Source organism: Gavialis gangeticus, unplaced genomic scaffold (assembly GCF_001723915.1).
Source record: "Gavialis gangeticus isolate Ggan-Ray unplaced genomic scaffold, GavGan_comp1, whole genome shotgun sequence".
NCBI classification, from domain to species: Eukaryota; Metazoa; Chordata; order Crocodylia; family Gavialidae; genus Gavialis; species Gavialis gangeticus.
Genome location: NW_017728995.1, coordinates 13411413 through 13433621, shown reverse-complemented (window position 1 = coordinate 13433621; position 22209 = coordinate 13411413). Strand labels below are relative to the sequence as shown.

Sequence of the window (22209 nt, the reverse complement as noted above, 5' to 3'; positions counted from 1 at the left end):
CCCCCCCACTCCTGCAGTTATCCCAGGCCTGCTATGTCTCAGCACAAAGTGCTGCTGTCTTGGGTACATGTGTAGACACTGAGCCTGGGTGAAGTTATTTCTGGTGCAAACTGCTCCCAAGTTTGCTTTACTCTAATTGTACATGTAGATGCACCCACTGTTTATTACTTGAGGTGCTGCCCTGCCTTGCTTTCTGAAGACTAGGGAAACATCCAGCCCTATGTGCAAATTGGCATTGTCAACCAAGACATTAGCATATGAGGTTTTTGATGGTTCCTAAACTGGAACCATAGGGCCATAAGAAATCATAACTTTATATCCAAAAATAATCTTTACATTTTCTTTTTCTCTGTTATTTTGGGAAACATTAAAATTACCTGTGTAGGATTAAAAATGCATCTCTCTTGCCTCAGCTGATGCAATTGGATCTTAGAACATGACAATAAACATAGTTTTTAGGGACTTCTGTTCTTCCCATAATAAAACAAAGAGGCAAAGGGGAGCACAATGATGTTGAGCTAAATGTAACTTTATTTCAGAAAGCATATTTTATAATTGTAGTTTGTTTTTTTTTAAACTGTACTTAAAATTTTTCTGACAATCATTCATATTCACAGCTTACCCTCTTAGAACCATGTAACTATTCAGAAGATACTAGGTTGTAATCCCAGTTTTTGGAAGAGACCTAGATTTGCAGCAAATGAGACTCCTAAGTAGCTGTTAAATGTGGTCTGCATAGATGTCCAGTAAACTATAATTACTACTCCTTATTTATTGTAATATACATGGCTGCAAAGGTCAGATTAGGGAAAGACATGTGGTAATATTGTTCCATACACCTCTCACAAAACATGCTCCACCCATGGGAGTTGCCAAAATGCCTGGGGCCACTTTATACCTGTCAGAGCTGTTGTTGTAGGTGAACTCACATAGTTCTGTGTTGCTTACCTTTTGTTCATATTTTCTAGGTTTTCTGTGCAAGAGTTAAGAGTGACTTCCATTTTGTAAATGAAATAAAGATAGTATCAGAAATGTGCTGGGACATTATGTGGGTTTGTGTGCTGTTTCTTCTGGCACAAAAAACTGCACCTTTCTTATTATTTTCTTTCTACTTTTGACTGATGGAATAATTCTTTCCCCTTTTTCAGTTGGGATTCTCAGGTACCTGGCTTCACTTTTAGTGATATGTTTATTCAGATTTCAACCCGTGTCCCATCACAGTATGTATATGGATTTGGTGAAAATGAACATACTATGTTTCGGCGTGACATGAACTGGCACACCTGGGGAATGTTCGCAAAAGACCAGCCTCCTGGGGTATGTAAAATAATAATTTTGATTTCAAATTTGATTAGTCTTCAAGCTGCTGCTCTTTCTCTTTGATTTTACCTTGACATGGTTCTTTCTAGATTGATTTTCTACCAAGGTAGACAGAGTTTTTGAAAACTTAAATGTTTGAAAGAATGAATTCTCTCTTGGGTAATAGACTTCATATGCCTATAGACTGTATGCTAAATACTCAGGTGTGGTTGAGCTGTTTTCAGAAAGTGGCATCTTCAGTTTTTTTCCTGATTTGGGTGAATTAATCGTGGAGGAAGGCACAGCATAAAGCTCCCCCCTGTTTTTCAGCATTTGATATCTCAGCCCTAGGCTTCTTTGACTGCAGAGTCCAAAATGAACGTTCAAAAGGCTTGATTCAGAGTTCATTACAGTCAGGTAAATGACTGTTTGAGCACTGAATCAGGTCCTTGGTGCATTTCAGTTTGACATAAAAAATATTTATAACATGGAATAAGTTTATGGACGTCTTTAAACCTATCATTTTACTTCTGACTAGAGACCCTAATCTTGAGGCTGAGGTGGCTGATAGAAAGTACATTTTGTGCATTCTGCTCTTAAAGGTTTTAGACAATTATTTATTTCAGAATATGGTTATGTCTGCTTGTGGCAGGGCACTGTTGGTGCCTGCCACTTTAATGCCTGAGCCAAGCAGCCAGCAGGTGCTTGATTGCAGTGGCCATTTTAGATCTCTGGCCACCTATATAAACCGAGCAGTTTGCTGCTGGCAGGCCAGGCAGTAGCATCCCCTGGCTGCAAGGCTGAATGCAACATCTTGGAGGTAAGGGCAGGAGCTAAAGGGTATGGTTTGGAGGCTCCTGGTCCAGGGCCTGTGGCCAAAGGTCCCGTGGGGGCCACACCCAAGAGGGGGAAGAGCTCAGGGAGCTAGGCAGCCAAGAATGAGGATGGAGTAGGCTGCCTGATTGGAGGGATCTAGTTGCTGTCTGGACTGAAGGATTCTGAGGCCCAGCGTGGGGCTGATGATGCTATAAGAACTGTAGATACTGTCTGCGAGGCTTGAGCTGTGGTGTAGGGGAGCCACAGATAGTGCCCCCTGGCATCAGGGCAAGAATGGGCAGCTTCCTGCCTAATTAACAACATAAATATACATCATCAAGGCATGGCAGAAGAGGAGGTGAGCGGTTGGCCGAGAAACAGGTGGGCGGGCCATTGAGAGACTGGCCCCAAGAAAACCCTGTTACACTGCTCTACGTTTAAAACCTCACGTCTTTGGTAAGTGATTTACCTGTGCAAATACTAGTTTATGGTGTATTTAAGTATGCCTATGTGTTCTCATGTACAATGTAGTTTGCAGGCTGTATATAGTTAAAAAAGAAATGGTGGTATCATTTGTCCCTGTCTTTTCTCTACATACTAGGTGCATCTACACGACACTTTACTGTGCAGTAGCTTGCTTTACTGCAAAGTAAGCATCCATGTCTACATGTGCACACTTACTTCACAGTAACATTCACTAATTGTCTGGTAGCCTCTCTTGGTACAGCACTGGCCAGCCTTTGTGGCAGCCCCAGCCACAGGCCCCTTAAAAGCCTGCGGGCATTTTTAGCCCTTGGGCATAACAGCAGGGAGCCTGGTGGGACTCCTGGCCTCTGCTGCTGCTGTACAGGCCACAGGCTACCTGTGCCAGCCTGCCTACACCCTGGCACCACTGCCTGGCACTACAGTGCCACATGGCTGCAAGGCCCATGCCATCCAGCTGTGCAAGGCTGCTCCAGGCTCCTGCCAGCCCCTGGGTCCAGCTGCAGCCAGGTCGTGGCTGCTGCGGCCAGCTGCCCCATAGCCAACACTCAGCAGCCTGTCCAGAGCCTGCAGGTACTGTGGAACATCACCTTGCTGCACAGCTCCCAGTCCCATGGTATGCCCCTGCACTGGGTGTTGCAACTAGCTGTCCAGGCCAGGCAGCACAGAGGCAGCCATGCAGAGGCCTGGAGAGCCAGCACAGGAGCCTCAATGGCCTCATCACTCATGCCATTCACCACCACCCAGGGCTTCAACTGGTTGCAAGAGAAGATTGGCAACCTTGTGGCACTGTGGGGTGAGGCAGAGGTGCAGCAGCAGTTCACCACCCAGCCCCCGCATCTGGGGCCAGACCTGCTGCTCACCTCAGCTCCACATGGGCACAGAGCATGAGCTGTCAGCAGCAGGGCTAGGACTGTGCATCAGTCCTTCTGTCTCTGGTCCCCAGCTGCCAGAGGAGGAGCTGCCTGCACCAGGGGACCAGCAGCCACCATTGCCACGGCCCACCAGAATCACTGCAGCATGCACACCCATGGGAGAATGGCCAGAGGCTGGGGTACTGGCTGCCTGTCCCTGGGCTGTGCCCCTACCACACAGCCACCCACCTCAGAAAGGCACGCAGACACACCACACTGTAAATAGTTTGCACAGGGGAGAGGGTGTTCTATTGTTGGTGGATGGGCTGGGTGGATCTCTGGTGCTGGGGAGGGAGGGCAAAGGGGAGGGGAAGCCTTTTTCTTGTGAGGACAATAAACTGTTTTTCTGAAAACTGTCCACAGTAAACGTGGTGTTGGGAGTGGGTGGTGGGGCAGGGGTCCATAGGCAGCTGTCCAGGAGAGCTACAGCTGGAAGTGCAAGAGGAGGAGGTGGTTGGCCAGCGTCAGGGGCAGGTGTCTGGCTTGCCCAGGGCCTCAATGTGGGGGGTATGCCACTTCCGCTGCCACCACAGGTGGTTGTCCTCCACTCACCATGCCTCCTCTGCCTAGGCCTCGCAAAATAACTCTTCCTGGGCCTTGTAGATGTTATGCTGTATGTGGGCTGTACCAATGACCTGGGGGTTGTTGTCTTCAGTGAACTCAAGGTGGGCAGTGAGTGTGTGCCAGTGTCCTTTGAGGTGGCTGAAGGTGCACTCCACCAACATGTGGATCTGGCCCAGGCATCAGTTGAAGAGGGTCTGGTGGCAGTCCAGCTGGCCAGTATAGGGCCACATGTACCAGGGTAGGAGTGAGTAGGTGAGATCCCTGATGAGAAGGGGGGGGAACACCATGGTGCCCAACTGCAGGTCTGGCACTCCCAATGTAAAGCAGTTGCTTTGCACCAGGGCTGGCAGGGTGGAGTTCCAGAAGACATGGGTGTTGTAGGTACTGCCCTCTGAGCCAGGACTCATGTTGGTGAAGGCACTGCAGTGGTTGATGACAGCCTGGAGCACAACTGAGTGAAAACCCTTCTGACTGTGGTAGGGGTGATCACCATGGGACTGGCAGGTGATAGGGATGTGAGTCCCATCCAGGGCCCAATGTACTGGGGGAAGCCCAGGGCATGGAACCCTGCCACCACTGCCAGGGGATTATGCATGCAGAGCATTGTGTGCCCAGCACATCCTGGAGGGTACTGCATGCCTCCAGAGTGGCCTGCCCAGCGTTGGCCTTACCCACACCAGAGGGAGCTTCTCCAGGAGGTCCCAGAAGGTGGCCTGGGTCATCCTGCATGCCCCTGGCCACTGCTTGTTGTCACAGGTGTGCTGGACGAGGTGAGCCACCAGTCCTGGATGGCCCAGTGGTGGTGGGGCTGGAGGCCCAGGAGGGTGAGGGCAGTGCCACCCTGAAGCATCCCTGCTGGGGTCCCGCCAGTAGGACATGGTTCAGCTGGCAGGTATGCAGCAGTAGTAACCCTGGGATAGTAGCAACCACCTGCCCAGCCTCACTGCACATGTGGGGGAGCTGGCAGTGCTTAGGCAGCCATGGGCCAGCAGGGCCAGTGTGGTGGCCAGCAGGAGCCCAGGGCACTGGGATTTGCTGTCAAGGGCAGGGGCTGGAGCAGCCATGGTGCAGGGAGGCAGGGAGGTGCAAGAGCTGCTGTGTGCTGCTCCTGGACAGAAATGCAGCTGGCCAGGGAGCAGGGTTGGCTTTTAAAGATGGCCTCTGGGCCTAGGCAGCTGCAGCCAGAACCTCCAGCTCCCCCTGATGGCAGCAGGGCCCTGTTCCAGGATCCTAGGAAGTGGGAACAGTTTGCTGCTGGGAGCAGCAAATATGCTTCCACATCCCTGCATGTATACATGCCTGCCAAGGAGCATTTACTTATGAGTAGTTTACTCACCAGTAAACTGGTCCTGCATGAAATTCACGTAAAGACACACCTGCTAACTCTCAATCAGTCCATGATATCTATTTATCATTGTAAGGATCAAAATATCATACCAGATTCTGCTTTGGAAAAAAGGAAACTTATAAGAGATTTATGTGCGTATGTACAGAATATGCATACCTATATAAATATGTTTGTAAAGGAAGGGTTGACTTATACTGGGAAAGTTATTTCACATTAGCAGAAATGTATCAATATTTATTTAGGAATATGTAGTAAAACAATTATTTTCATTTCCACCTGAGTGTTCTCATGTATATTGGGCTCAATGTCAAACTCATAAGGAAAAAAAAAAGTCTTTTACTGGGAAATGTAAGCATTTACCTTAATGTGATTTGAAAATGTATTAATATATGCACATGATTGCATATGCTTAAGTAGGTATTTGAAGGGAAAGAAAAGTTATTTGTCTGTAATTAATTAATTTTATAGTAAGTGTATAGAAAGTACGTTACTACTTATAACATTTTATGCCAGAAACTAAAATTCTCTTTGTTTGTTTTACAGTACAAATTGAATTCTTATGGTTTCCATCCCTTTTACATGGGCCTGGAAAATGATGGGAATGCTCATGGAGTTCTATTGCTTAACAGTAATGCAATGGGTAAAAAAAACCTCACATTTTATTCTCTGGAAGTGTTTTCATAACAGTAATAGTCACTTTTTCATAAGAGGAGTTTTATCTGATTATTCTTTTCCTGATTTTCTGCTCTGGATTTTCAGAAATAACATTCCAGCCAACTCCTGCTCTGACATACCGTACTATTGGAGGAATTCTGGACTTTTACCTGGTTTTGGGCCCCACTCCAGAGCTTGTTGTTCAGGAATACACTTCAGTAGGATTGGCATAATGTCACAACTTTATCACAATTTTTTCCCAATTGTTTTTAATACCTTATTTGAAAACTCTGTCTTTTCCTAATTTATTTTAGCTGATAGGACGACCAGTAATGCCATCCTATTGGGCTTTGGGATTCCAGTTATGCCGTTACGGATACAAAAATGATACTGAAATCTCTGACCTGTATGAAGCAATGAAGAAAGCTCAGATACCCTATGTAAGATTTTTTGCAATTTTGCACTTAACATTGTTTGAACTCTGATTTCAGAAGGCTCCATAAAAAAGGGGAAGAGGGAAAGAAAAAGAAAGAAAGCAACTAGCCATTGAAGAATGAATAATATTGTGTTCATTGTGCTGCTGTTAAGCTTTTGTATAATTTGTAATGTCTAGAGCTACAGCTATAATGGCTAAAATCCACATAGTGGACTTAGACATCACAGTGCTGATCAGTATAGCATCTAATTTTTGACCCATACCAATCCTGCACAATTCACTTCTGTACACAAGCACCCTGTTCAAATTTGCTGATGACACTAAGATGTGGGGGGATGTGAGCATGCTAGAAGGAAGGAATAAGCTACAATTGAATCTAGACAGGTTAGAGGGGTGGGCGGATGAGAATAGGATGGGATTCAACACTGACAAGTGCAAGGTGATGCACCTGAGGAGGAAGAACCACCACCATACCTACAGGCTGGGGAACTCCCTTCTCGTCAATGCAGAGGCAGAAAAGGATCTTGGAGTCATCATTGATGTCAAGATGAACATGGGTCGGCAATGTGGGGATGCAGTCAGGAAGGCCAACCGTACCTTGTCATGCATCTGCAGATGCATCTCAGGCAGGTCCAAGGAGGTGATCCTCCCCCTCTATGCAACACTGGTCAGGCCGCAGCTGGAGTACTGTGTCCAGTTCTAGGCGCCACACTTCAGGAGGGATGTGGACAACATGGAGAGGGTCCAGAGGAGGCCACTCGCATGATCAGGGGGCAGCAGGGCAGGCCCTACGAGGAGAGGCTACGGGACCTGAACCTGTTCAGCTTCCACAAGAAAAAGCTGAGGGGAGATCTAGTTGCATGTTACAAACTAGTCAGAGGGGACCAGCAGGCATTGGGGGAGTCCCTGTTCCCCCAAGCACTGTCAGGAGTGACCAGGAATAATGGTCACAAGCTGGCAGAGGGTAAACTCAGATTAGACATCAGGAGGCGCTACTTCACTGTCAGGGTGGCTAGGATCTGGAACCAACTTCCAAGCGAAGTGGTGCTGGCTCCTACCTTGGGGGTCTTCAAGACAAGGCTAGACAATCATCTTGCTGGGGTCGTTTGACCCCAGTACTCTTTCCTGCCGTGGCAGGGGGTCGGACTTGATGATCTGCTCAGGTCCCTTCCGACCCTACTAACTATGAAACAATATGTAGGGAACTTAGCTCACCTCCAAAGGGTGTGCCCCTACCAAAAAGTTATAGGGGATTTTCAAGTGGAGTGATGCTCACAGTTACTCCCATTGAAGTTGTTTCACTTTGGAAAACATAAATAAATATACAGATAATTACTTCATGGCCTAGTAGTAAAGATACCTAAGTGCAAAATGGGGTTCCAATCCCTTTACTGGAATCTAGAACCTAGTACTTCCCTTTCCCAGCTGGGTGTGTCATACAACTTCCTTCTCCTTCAAAGAGCCTACTGTATCAAGAGCTCTATAGGTGGTATAGTGAATTCCAGTGGTGCTTAGATATTGAGCTTCCCAGAACTGCACAGACTGAGGTGCTTCTGGGTATGTCTAGAAGCAGACCTTTACATGCTAAAAGAATTTTAAGGCCTCTGACAGATATTACTCTTAATGTATGCTTAACAGATTGATCACGCCTTAAGCAGAGACCTGGCCACATGTTCGTTCATTCAATCAATGATATGATAAAAAGAGGTGTAATAACTTTGTGAATTATTCATCTTTTGTATAATAACATTGTGGCTAGATCCTATCACACTTTTAATTGTACATGTAGCCAGTGCTTCCAACCTCTGAAGGATCCTGATTGGGGCTCCCAGTTGGAGAGCGCACCATGTGCTTCAGCAGCTGGGAGCTCACATCAGGTGATCAGAGCTTGTAGCCATAGGAGCGCAGTGCACTCCCATGGCTGGGGGATCCAATAGCTGAAGGGGGCTCCTGACTGAGGAAGCACAAGAAGCCAAGGGTACTTATACATGCAACAGGGATTTAGTTCGGTTTAGTTCTCCCTAAATTGAAACGATGGGTTTTTAAAAACCCACCGTTTTCAGCATTTCAATTTAGGGAGAATTAAATCGAACTAAACCCCCGTGGCGTGTACACAAGGTTGGGTCCCAATCCTGAGAGCTTACTTGCCTCCCGAGGGGCACTGCAGCCATGGAGGGAAGCATTGGGTCCCCACACAGCTAAAGCAGGCAGGCAGGCTCCAGGAGAAAAAAACAAAAAAGATCAGGCTCCTTGCTGCTTTTTTTTCTGCCCCCCCCTTCAGTTGAGCCTGCCTGCGCAAGCTGCCACTGGGTCATACAACCCCTGAGCTGTGTGGGGCCTGGTGCTTCCCTCCGCCAGCAAGTGGGTGCTGCCAGGGGGTACTGATGCCACAGAGGAAAACACCAGGATCCCCCACAGCTCAGGGGCTGTGCAATCCGGTGGCAGCTCGTCCCCTCTCTCGCCATCACTGCGGAAGAGGCAGGTAAGTTCCAGCACCCCTGCACCATCCCATCTGCCTTCCTTCTGTGTGGGACTGCCCAAGAGTGGCTGACTTGCCCCTGGGACAGAACAGTAAGGTGGCAGGAGGGTGGCTGGGTATGCTGGTGGCAGGAGAAGGTGGCGGGGACGGTGCACTGGGCACTGGAAGCCTGCCAAGCCTGAGCTTCCCCAACCACGTTGACTTCCAGCACCACATGCACTGTTGCACTTTGTTAGGTAGCAAACTAAAACACCTTGGAGGTTACTATGTTATAAAGTCATTTAAAGTGGAATACGCTGCCAAGCGTTCAAACAGCAATGACATTAAAGCGGTGCAAAAGATAATTTAAACTAATTTTGTGGGCTGTGCAAAGGCCCCAAGACTCCTACTTGGTGGTGCAGGGACCCTGGGAACAGGCTTCTCCTACATCAGCAGTATGGTACAATGGCATCTGATGCTGGATCCAACACTGGATCCCACTCATGCTTCTTGTGGCATGTCAGAAAGGATTGTTGGGATCCCACATCAGATCTCATTGTACCTTTAAATTAACATTAGCCGATCAACTTCATAGTTTTTGACTTAGGTACATTAAGCGGTAAGGAGAGATCCCCACTGCTTTGGTGGTTTAGCCCTAGTACCTTTAAAACTGTTCACAAAATGTCTTCAGTTTTATAAAATAGCTTCTGATATAAATATATTATTTTTAACCATCAATGAAATACTAATCATGCTCTTTTTGCTTTTTTCTTTAAATAAACCTTTAATATTAAGGACTAACATATACTGATTTTCTTACATAATCTTGGCATACTTTCAGTTAAGTTCATGCTTGTAAAATGAGCACAGACCCTGTATCCATGCTTGGCTTAGTTTTATGTTCCCTAAATTCATTGATTCAGTGGGAGCAGTCATCATTGGCATTTCCTCAATACGAGGATGACAGATGGGGAGCAGACCAGGAACAATAGAGTCTAAGAAATACAGGAGTGCATTCTTGAACAGAAGTCATGGCCTAGATTAAGCGTTTTGAAGTCATCCTGAAGAGGGTGCAGCTGATTTGCCTGCTAGAAGTCCTCACAGAATTCATGGAGTGTTCACTGCTTGAAACTTCCCTGATATTGTTGTGGAAATGATTTAATTTCCCCCCCACAACAGGTTGGTGGTGGCAGCTTCAACATATAACTTATGAGTCCACCAGTCTATCCATTTGTCTTCATTTGCATTACAGACCAACTAGAAATAGCAGCTAGGCATTGGCTCTCACTGTGCTACTTATAATGGATAAGCAGGGAAGGAGGAGAAAGAAAAAGCAGCATGTATTTAATGCCAGCATTGTAACATTCAGGTGGTTTTTTACGGTCATGGCTGGGCACCGGTTTAATACTGTTGGGAGTAACTTTCAAAGGCATGTGAGCACAATATAGTGGTATCTCACATTAAAGGCACTCTTTCAGTATAGAGTTCAGATGACAGGGAATCATCTCAGAATGGCACAAACTGATGATCCATTTATTCCTCAGGCACTGACTTACACACGTATATTTTTTATATATATTTGAAAAATAGGACTTTATTCATCTCTAGTGGATAATAAATTTTCTATCTTTCAAATAAATTTAGGATATGAGAGGTCTAATTGTGAAATGACCTTGATTTTGGTTTAATAATCAGTAGATATTCTTGCTAGAAGATGCAGCAGTTTCCACTTTTACTTTTCAGAAAGTCAGCAGTTCTCTTGATTTACCTGCTGTGATATAAATATGCACTTAAAAAAACACTTAACTGCATGCATTGTTTTTGTGAACCACAGGATGTACAATACACGGATATCGATTATATGGAAAGGCAGTTAGACTTCACTCTTAGCCCACACTTCTCTGGATTGCCAAAACTTGTTGACAAAATGAAAGCAGAAGGAATGAGATTCATCATTATTCTGGTTAGTCTTCAGGCCTTCCTCCCCTCCTCAAATTGCTATTCATCATGGCAGGATATATTTCATTCATGATACATATTACTTCATTTCTAGGCTTGATTTTTGAACACAAATTTAAAATAGTTTTTCCTTTAATTTTAGGATCCAGCAATTTCTGGAAATGAAACCAATTATCCAGCTTATACAAGGGGCTTACAGAACGATGTCTTTATCAAGTGGCCTGATAGTAGTGATATCGTATGGGGAAAGGTACTGTTTTTGGACAATTTATGTCATTAAAGACAGCGTGTCTGAGTATGATTTTATGTTAACATGGCTAAGTAGTGATTTGACCCTGAGCTACAAAAGGAAAAGGGTTCTGATTCTAGAGAGTCCTTTTAATAATGTAGAAAAAGGATATGATGAAATTTAGTATTTGGAAGCTGAAGATAGACCAGTTCAGAAGTTCTTTAGCCTGTATTATAAGGGAATCTAAGAAAATTACAAAAATCCCCTTCAGGTCTTAACATTTATAATAACAGTAGCAAATTTAAGGAGATATTCTTCTGTCTCTTCAATTAGGAGAGTTGTCCTGTTTTTATGCAAGCATCTTCACAAAGCAAATCCCAAAGGCAAATCCAATAGGAATTCTCCACAAATAGCTAATCATATGTCATGGGTATGTCTCAGTTCACATCAAAATATGTAAAAGTAAAATCCTCATGAGAATAATGCCTAATGATACTGAGTGAGGCTTACTAACTGGATTTTACTACTGAAACCCAACATCTGTAAGTCCACCTGGAATAAAATAGCTGAATAATGAACCATCATCAGCACCTATCCATGTATGACCCAAAATGTTCCTGCCACCTCTGGTGGTACCAGCAGATTAGACCAAAGGAAAACGTGTACATGGAATAGTGTCATTCCTTTTTCTTCATGCCGTATTGAGGACTTGAGAGGGTTGGCTGGGGAAATAACCCCAGATGAAAGTGCCTGGAGGAAGCCCTTGATCCATTTAGGAAGGGAATGGCAGAGGTGGTATCACACTATAGAGTCTTGTCATCTCTGCATGGAAGACCATGGGTCCTAACGATTTTCTTGAGATCTGCATGGGTTGAGTGAGTTTTGGAGGCTGAACACAAGCTATTTTGAAAAGGGATAGTGTACATACCCTTCCAAAGGACCAACAACACTTTCCTGTCCTTTCCATTAGTTTTCTTCTCTAGACAGAGCATGGTTTTTACAGCTTTTATTTATTTCTCCCTTAATACTGGTTTTCTATATACTGATACCCCTAGGACGAAACTATGCACACAGAAGGGTTTCCCTTCATTTTAACAGTAATCTCTTTAAAAAATAGAGTGGCTTGTATGGTCTAATGAAATCCAAATCTTAGCAGTATCAGCAGTGGGTGGAACACATACCTTATTACTGATAATTGTGTGAAAAAAATGGTCTGAGATTGATTTTGATACAAAAATGAGCCCTATGTTCTTTCGATGAAAGAGGTTATGTCTCTTGTAGTAATAGCTATCAGCCTTAGGAATAGTTGTGCTGGAGAGGAACTTGGCTTGAAAGGACATAGTTACTATTGAATCGGTGAGGAAGGATCAGGAAATATTACTGTGAGTGATCACATAAATCCCTTGAAAGAAAAGAAACTGCTTGCGGTGGGGGATTTCAAAATGAGTCTAAAACAGTTTGTCATACATTCTGTAACTACCGTGTTTGTACTGAACTTTTAAATAGTTGTTTTCTTTTTAATAGGTCTGGCCAGATTATCCTAATGTTATTGTTAATGAATCCTTACCCTGGGAAACCCAAGTGGAAGTAAGTATGTATGCCATTGTTGGCATGATCATATCCTACTGACACCAAGCCACACAGGCAGAGGGAACAACACATCTGTTCAAAATAACAGAATAACTATGTAATGAAATGATTCTCAAACTTTTTGTACTTGAGGCACCCTTCAGTGGACTTGAGGCACCCCTCCATATTGAATGGCATCTAGTTTCAAAAAACAAATATATATATGACAGTGCTTAGCTCCTTGCAGAGGGGCTGGGCACTGGAGGTGGATTGGCCAGGCAGGGACCAGCCTGAGCTTGCACTTCTCTAAGACCATTTATGTTTTAGGGTTTTATGCCAAGACCACATGAGGTACTAGTGTTCACTTATACTTTGACAATGTAAAGTGGCAACAAAGTTGGTGTACATGTAATTTTTGCTTGATTTAAGAACTCGTTAAACCACCAGAGTGGAGTACAGCTGTTTTAATATGAGTGAAAAGAGACCCCAAGAGTCAGAACCTTGAGGATGAATTCCTGATTCTACAATGACTAGAAGTGTTCTTTTAAATAAATGACTTCGCTCTTATGTAAATTTGTCTATTCCAAAATACAAAGTCATTATACTTTGACTACAAAGTAGCCAATTGTTTATTTGTGAAAACAACCAAAATTGAAATTCACCTTTGCAAGCAACACTTTCTTCTTCTATCTCTCTGCATTTATTATTCAGTTAAAAAATAGCCAAACTATTTTTCTTTTAGTACTCTAATAAATTTTAAATCCCTTTTAATCTGCTAGCATTTTAAGCATTCCTGAAGATTAATTTATTTTTTCTAATTTTTTTTTTTTAATTCAACACAAAAATAAGAAATGCATACGTATTGATTACATAAATATCCATCTAAAAGGCATATATGTCTACCACAAATAAAGCACTAAATGGCAGGGGGGGGAAAAGAGGGAGGGATAAGAGAGGAAAAAATAAGTATGTAAGGAATAATAATCACTAAACCTAGTTTTGAATTTAGTTTCCAACATTTTCTAAAAAAATCTTTCTAAATGGCATTAAACTTTTGAAAGCAGTTACAGTTGCAAAACCCAATTTTTTCCATGGATGCTAATAGTGACATTTGATATTCAGAGATTTTATGCCTGTGTTTGCATATTTCAGTTAAAAATCCATAAACTATGAAAAGCATTTACTGCTGTAAATGCAGTGGTTCCATCTATTTCTAAGTATCTATCATTTTTTGCAGCTGTACAGAGCATATGCAGCTTTCCCAGACTTCTTACGTAATACCACAGCTCAATGGTGGGAAATGGAAATCAGAGAATATTACGCTAATCCTAATCAGCCTGAAAAAAGTGTAAAGTTTGATGGCCTGTGGATTGTGAGTATTTATATTTTATCTTTTGAATTAAAACCTGTTTTAAATTTATGAGGCTTTTCTGAGGCTAGGGTTTATACTAACATTTGGTTGTAAACCGTAATGCTATTGGACTGCAAAGCTCAGGGCAGTTCGGGAAAAGAATTTTCCCAGATGTTTGCCTGTTCAGATCCAGACTATTAAGAGGGGGTGGCCATGTACAGTGCCTGTAAACCCAAAGCTAAATTCCTTCAAAAGTTTGGGAGAAGCAAGGATTTTTGTGGGTGATATCTTTTATTGATTGGGATAGACTTGCAAAGCATTCCTCACCAGCTCTGAGGAAAGAAGCAGGTACAGCAATGGCTGTTTCATTAATACACTGCTATTTGCCACTAGGCAGTCCTAATTTTTTCATTATTGAGATTTCAGTTTCATTACCTTATTGGCATTATTGTGGTTTTTGTATCTCTAGTTATTGTTTTTTAGGTTGATCCTACTGTTGTTCACATCTTTAGGGCTGTCCACAACACAGGGTTATCAAACAATTTGCCATAATTATTTTCTCTGCAGGACAAACTACAGAACTGGGCTACATGAGGTTTTTAGTTTATTTCTAAAATGGAATGGACACAATTTCTGTTGGAGATAAAATATTAATATATTGTTCTATCCCTACTATGCAGTAATATTGTTGACATTTTTCAGTAATGCTACCAATGGCTAGATACAGATATTCAAAAAGTCCAAGGCGGAATTGATCTAAGTTACATGGTTTTCTGTAAGTGGCACAGGTTGTGTGTAGACAAAGCAAGAGGTGTGTGTGCATGACACTTTAAAGTGAGCTAAATGCTTTTGCACCACTTTAATGATGTTAGTGTTTGCATGAGTCAGAGGTGAATTCACATTAAATCCAGCCTCTGTAGGAAATTCAGCGGCGTAATGCACCTTAGATGAGTTGGGGTGCAGCAAACTAAAACTCGTTTGCTGTCCCTACAGCCGTGGAATGAAGCACTGGGCTCCATGCAGCTCCACGGCTCTAAGTCAGCAGGATGTGTACATGACACGGGAGGGGGTTAATCAGCCCTAAATTGAAGTGGTGTTTTTTAAAACCCACTGCTTCAATTTAGGACCTCCATTTCGTCTACACACGCCCATAGTTTTAATCATTAGTGAACAGAATGCACATTCACACTTTGGTAGGGTTGCAAGTCTTTGATGGGGCTCTGCCATTTTAAAACTAGTCTATATGTGCCAAACTTCTCTTCTGTTATGGGTATAGACTGGTTCTGTGTGCTAACTTCTGTTCTGTTACAAGTATAGAGTGGTTTCTGATCAATTATAGTGGTAAAAGTGCAGTGTCTGTACCTGGCTTGATTGTTAGTTAAACCAGTAGACAACATAACGGAGCAACTGTAGCTACACACAAACTACTAAATGTTTCAAAATTCGGAGATGTAAGCATTCATACATCTGTACTCTGTCTTGTTCTTGAGGTAGTGGGATTTATAAAGAGAGACTGAGAGGATGCATGCTATGTGATCAAAATATTGACACCAGCCAGTGTGCACTCTGTCATAATGAGATCAGAGTCTAAGAATAAAGTTTCAGTCCATTACTCAGGATGCTGCAAAATCCTTGGGCCGGATCCAAGAATAAAGGACTTAGGGACTTAACATGGGGCTCTAGTTGAATTTAGGTTTCATAAGATCCAAATCTGCAATCCTGAAAAACTTGCTAAGCCATTGTCAAACTTTGAAGGCACCTGATGTTCATGGCACTGAAATTTTTTACTTTAAAATTCTTTAAGCATATAAAGGCTTCATTTCTGGGCATATGCAAAAGCACTTCATTTTTGATAGGAATGAGCAACTTCAAGTACAGGTCACAACTAACCCTGGTGTGGGTCAAGATATGGAAATGAGGCTTTCCTTTGCTGAAGTCCATTGAATGGCTTGATGATAAGTATTCTCAAATCATACATAACACATACTGAAATAACTCCCTACAAAATGCCACTCTTCCTCCCCCCCCGCCCCGCCCCATATGAATGTTTCACATAATTGCTTAGTAGTACGAACACTTTCTCAAGAACTGGGAGCATTGGGTTTAATTCTCTACTTTTCATTAAGGAAACCAAACCTACAACTCCTCTTCTCCTAGGTGAGCACCCTAACCATCAAGCGAATGTTTATATTAAATAGCCATTAGTTAAATTATGACTTAGGAACAGGGGCCATTACCCAGGTCTCTCCTGCCCCTTCCCAGGTGAGCACTTCAATTATGTAGTTATACTCTTGCATTCTGTTTATTTCTGGTCTAACTTATGTTGAATTCCTTTCTTTACAATGGCACAGCATCAGCAGGAGGAGTGGACCATGCTCCCCTGTCCCATCTAGGACAGCTTATACTAGAGAAAAAGGCTTAGAACATTTTCTTGAAAGTTGGGTTTTAATTCCCTCTGATGGAGGAAAAAATTGACCCTGGCCTACCCGGTTCCTAGGCGATTGCTCAAAGAACTAGATGTATGTAAAAGGAGATCCATGTCCATTCTTCTCTGTTTAACAGAGTGAGCTTAGAGTTTCTTTGAAACAAAGAAAGAGCATAAATGTTGGGGAGGTGGGGAGCAAAGTCCTCGGCTTTAGGCACGGTTTGGAAATCTTAGCCCAGATTCTGGCATTTTTAAATCAGTCTACGTGTACCAAACCTCTGTTCTATTATGGATATAGACTGCTTTCCAATCACTTATACTGGTAAAAGTGCAACGTCTGTATCTAGCCTGAGAGTCACTGGTTAAGCCAGTGGACAACGTAATGCAGCAACTGTAGCTCTCTAGATATTACACGTAGCCATGAGTCACAGTGACATAGGTTGGGTGTATATAGGAGGAACAAAAAAAGGAGATTCCAAAAGGACCGTGGAAGGTTAGTGGATCTCTTACAGAGGCCAAAGGAAAATTATCTGTCAGTATCTTGGCAGGGAGCCTTTCAGATCACTAGTAATTATTTCTAGGAGCTTATTACAACTAATACATTGAGAAGGGGAATTTTAAAAGGTAAGAATTAGAACTTTGCATGTTAAATCCCAAGAAGAAGCAATATTTTTCCTTCCTTTTCTTTCTTAGAAATACAGATTTTGAATATTATCATCTGAAATAAAGGTAAGTTGCAGAGACACAAATACTAAAAAAAAATTGCTTAACAAGCACCTGAAGGACCTTTTCTATGCCTGTTTGCAATAGAGGGTTCAGTAGATAGTGGTGTATCATTGACATAAATAAGATTCATGTTGCAAGTAAGTTTATATTATTTCTCATTATTTAGGACATGAATGAACCTGCAAGTTTTGTTAACGGTGCAGTTGGAGGCTGTAGAGATGCCATACTAAATAATCCTCCATATATGCCATGTAAGTATAACAGCTGTCACTCACTGTCTTAGGTCCCCCTGGGTATTGTAAAATATTGCTCAGCCAAATTTTCAAGCATGGGATGCCTAAAGTTAAGACATGTAAGTCCACGTCTTCAGAGTTTATGAATAGAGTCCTACTGGATGAACAGTTGAAGTGGGCTGTGCTGGAACTCCTTTAATCTTGCAAGTTTCCTCGAACACCCTGCTGCTGGTGATTGGTAGAGGGGCCCTGCTTGCGACTCATTCCTGATCAGCAGGGAAGCAAAAACCATGGGTTTAAACTTGGCACCATTTTTGTCTCCCCACCAGTCAGCAGCAAGCAGTGGGGCCACTGGGGCCCCTCAGCCAATCAGTGGCAGGGAGACAAAAACAGCACCAAGTTTAAACCCACAAATTTAACTTCTTTGCTGATCAAGATTGAGCTGCAAGCGAGGTCCCTTCGCCAATCATTTGGGGTGGGGGGAGGGGATGCAAAGGGGAACCTGCAAGATTAAAGGAACTGCAACACAGTCCACTTCTGCCATGAATCTGGTAGGTCCCTACTTATGAGGTCTTGCTGCAGAAACTGGTTTCTTAAGACATCTACAGCTGTTTACATATGGATTTAGATACCTGACTTCAGACATAAATAAAAATGTAGAGCCAAGTGGTTTTTTTTTTTTTCCCCTGGTTTATATGTTATGGAAATTTGTTTCTTCAGATGAACAATTGAGTTCAGTTTTAAGGATTTAAAAAAGATTCCTCTTGGTTCCCATCTTCAGGAAATGGGCCTGATTTAAAAAAAAAAAAAAACTTAATTTTTAAGTTAATGGACTCAAGGAATACACTTTAGATACTCAATCAAATACAAATGTTCTTCAGTCACCCTTGAGTACCACCATATAGACGCTCCAGAACCAACCACTACTGCTTCTGTTAATGAACAATTTGTGCTCAAATTGTTAGAATTTTGGGACTTCAGTAGAAATGTACATGGCATGTAGCTATTTAGGTGGATATTTCAAAGGTAGAAAGGATAATTATGTGCTCCAGTTCCTCTGAAAGTCCTTTTCTCCTCTGAACACCTCTGACCTAATGCATTGCTCATATTTTCATTACATTGTCATCTGCTTACTAATTTTTTCAAACCTCATGCGTAGTATGTCAGTATAAATTTGCGCAGCTTTCACCTGCTTCATACTCACTCATAGACATTTTCCATTCTGCAGGTGGTATGGATGATACATAGAGTTGCTTATAAAGTGTTAGGTATCCTTTGCTGTTCGTGTAGGCTAAGGAGTCAGTATTTCTTTCATAGTCCCTTATTAATACACAGGAGCACGGGAGACTGCCAGTATTCACATGTTGGACATTTAAAAAAGCAAAAAGAACTTGAAGAATGTATTGCATTGGAAGGTAGAGGAGAATGGGAAGAGAGAAAATTCAGATATTGATAAAGAATGAATTATTTAGTTTATTAAATATACTTAGTTACTTGAGAATGCCAATATTTAAATTTAAATGTCATTTCCATTAGATTTGGAATCGCAGTCACTTGGACTGAATCACAAAACCTTGTGCATGGAAAGTCAACAGTTCCTGCCAGATGGAAGTCCAGTTAGACATTATGATGTGCATAATCTCTATGGATGGTCACATGCTAAACCTACCTATGAGTAAGGTTTTTTTCTTCTCTTTTTGAACAGTCTCTTTATGCTGTAGTCCCATATGCTGTAGGTGCTGCTTTACTGATAATAGCAATGGGTGCATCTACACAGGATGTTTACTGCAGTCGCCTAATTAGCCCTTCAGTTAACATTTCAGCATCTACACATGTGGCCCTATTAGGCTGCATTGAAATGAATAAAGTCTGCAGCAGGTTAGTACTATCCTAAATAGTAAATAAAAGTACTGTCCTGCTGCTGATTTGTTGTGTTTTGTGCACAACAGCGCACATGTAGGTGCCGACAGGGCCGGCTGGGGCATGAGGGTGCTTCAGTGCAGGGGCTGCCTGCTGGCTAGCTCCACACTGAAGCACCATTATGTCCCAGCCAGCCCCTCTGTAGCATGTTGAGCCAGGTGACAGCAGCCTGGGGCTGGCAGGTTGACTCCCTTGGAACCTCTGCTAGCCAGGGCTGCTCCAACCCAGCTCAATGGGCTGTGGTCCTGGGTGCATGTGGAAATGCAGTGCCTGGCAGAAATAAACTCTGATGCGATATGCACCGAAATTTATTACTTCACATAAATATGCATGTGTAGATGTGCCCCTTAAGATGTATTCAAAGAGTTAAACAAATATTACAAGGTGCAACAATTGTTGTTGTGAAAATTGCAGGCCATTTCTATTTTATTTTACATTGTTCTAGAAAATTAACTTCTAAATTAATGCTTTGTGTCCAGTAATTTATATTTGTGACCCAATTTAGGATTTATTAGCCACATTCAATTGATAACCTTTCCTTTTTCTTCACTTTATTTCTTCCTAAGTTCAAGAATGAGTTGCCTCAAATGTATGAGGAGCATAGTTCCCCAGCAGCTTTGAGTGCAGTAATGATGTAGATACTTTGACTTTTCTGGCTTTAGATATGTTATCAGGACATATAGCCATATTATGTACTAAGTTCTTAATTCTGATGACCTTGCACTTAGTGTATCCAAGTCATGGGGAAGGGCTGGGGCAAAGAAAAAAATCTTGCTCTACCTGACTCTTATTCTTGTCTTCTCCTGACCCATCTTATGCCCAAATTGCTCCCTGTACAATTAACAGCTACAACTGTTCTAATTTACTCTGGCTAGTACTGTCATTTAGGGTCAGCTCGGGTCTGGGGACTGGCAGAATATACTGTGCAATTATGTCCTTTGTCCTTGATCCCACCCTCTGTCCTTGATCTCACCCACTTCTTCCCACCCTGAAATATTCTCTGCTCAACTGCAGCTTGCTCTGGTGTGCCCATTTCCTTTGGAAGCAAGTATTTTGCAGCAAATGCTAGCATAAAGCCAATATGACAGCTTTGCCCTGGGATTCTTTCCCTACCAGAAAAAAACTCAGTTTTCCAAAGTAGCTGTTATTTTGAAAATGCCTCCTTCAAAAATAAATTCTCAGGTAGCCTAGACCTGCTGTGGCTGCAGCTACACTGCCTGTCCATCCTCCCTTTATATTGACTGTGGTGCAAGCTTCCTCTGCGTGTGAATCTCAGCTGTTGAAACAGTCCTCAGGGAATTGTTGATATCGAGTATATATTGGGTCATCCGTGTGTCTGTTTTCATTTTACACTTGGGACCAACTTGGTGTTTGAATGGCTCCAGGGTCAACAAGTCATAAACAAGATATAAAGCATCCTTTCCTCTCCCCACTCCAAGCAGTTCTTATTTCAGCTGGTCACAAAGCTGATAAATTTGAAAAAGCAGAATTGAGTTGAAAAAGTCACATTCTTATGACCAAATCTCTCAGCACAAAAAGGTACAAAGGATGATCCTATATTAAGCATCTGGCTGTTTTGTGTTTCTCTTTCTTCTCTTGGTGGTAGTGATGGTGGAGATGATCACACTTCCCATGTTCTATAGTTTCTTGCTTGGTACTATGATCTTCATGAGGTTTATGCAAAGAGGAGGATTAAAGGATCCAGAAACAGCTTGCGGTTGAACAGTTAACTGAAGTCAGGACCTGGAAATGTAATATATTTTTAATAGGAACACTGTATATACATGTCAAGGACATGTAGACATGGTTTCTGTGCTTGTGTAACCAGTGAGGCCATGAATTGGGTTGCACTGCCTCATGCCCTGCTACGCCCCCAAGTGGCTGGTGAACCCTCGCAGCTCTGTCCACCTGCTCTGACCTTTCCTGGGACCACCCTGTTGTCTTGCCTGCCACATCTTCATGATGAAGTTAAACAGAGAGGTTGCCCTTAGAGATCAATGGACTTTCTCTCCAGCTTCTTGTCAGGCTCAACTGAGCCTGCTTGATTCAGAGTCCTGACGCACTTCCCCATCTCTCTATATCAAGAATGCCTCTTACGGGCCTTTCAGGACTTGAACATTTGTCCAGGCATTGGCCCTCTGGCCTTGGCTCTCTTGCTTAAGGTGGACCCCTCATCCCCAGGTCCATTGCCTCAGACCCCAGGATCCTAGGTTCCCCAGCCCCAGCCTTGCCTCCTGATTTCTGGACCCCTTGGCCCCAGTCTTACCCTCCTGGGTTCTGGGCTTATGCTCTCAGTTTTGGGGGATTCAGGCCTTCTTTCCTCTTCCATCCTTTCTGGAGTCTGAGCCCATGCCCCCAGTCTATTACAGGTTCAGATCCTCAGTTTGCAACCTAGTCCTCCAGCAACAGTAGCAGTGCACTTCTTTGGGGCTGCCTGCAGCCTCCAAGCCTCCCTTCACAGCTACTCCCCCTCCTCTGCTATTTAAACAGAAGCACATATCTAAGCCAAAAACTGCTTCTGCACTGAAATCCTTCCTCCCAGCCTGGGGTCATGTCACACCGCAATAAAAAAATAAATATATAACCAGAATAATTTAGCTTTGATGCCTGGTACCACTGGAGGTTCGTTTCAGCCCTGCTAAGATCTGGAGCTCCCCAGGCAGGCCAGGGCCCATTCCCCTCTGCCTTGGCATTGGTCCTGGCTGTAATAGGGAACCCTTTTCCCTATTACAGGGGTTGTCAAATGGGGGTACGCATACCTCCAGGGGATACACGGGGGTGGGCGGGGATGGAGTGCTGCCCAGCTTCACATCCAGCCACTTGTC

At 43.2% G+C, this 22209-nt stretch overlaps 1 protein-coding gene across 1 annotated transcript in view; it reads left to right on the top strand.

The window, feature by feature from the left end:
• Positions 1–22209, top strand: part of SI (sucrase-isomaltase) — a 192885-nt gene that overhangs the window by 108066 nt on the left and 62610 nt on the right. The window contains exons 28-37 of the mRNA XM_019503238.1: positions 1149–1317; positions 5968–6064; positions 6184–6296; positions 6393–6518; positions 10807–10935; positions 11074–11181; positions 12685–12747; positions 13967–14101; positions 17398–17482; positions 19001–19139. Of these exons, the coding sequence (XP_019358783.1) occupies positions 1149–1317; positions 5968–6064; positions 6184–6296; positions 6393–6518; positions 10807–10935; positions 11074–11181; positions 12685–12747; positions 13967–14101; positions 17398–17482; positions 19001–19139 (1164 nt within the window). The remainder of the gene's footprint in view (positions 1–1148; positions 1318–5967; positions 6065–6183; positions 6297–6392; positions 6519–10806; positions 10936–11073; positions 11182–12684; positions 12748–13966; positions 14102–17397; positions 17483–19000; positions 19140–22209) is intronic.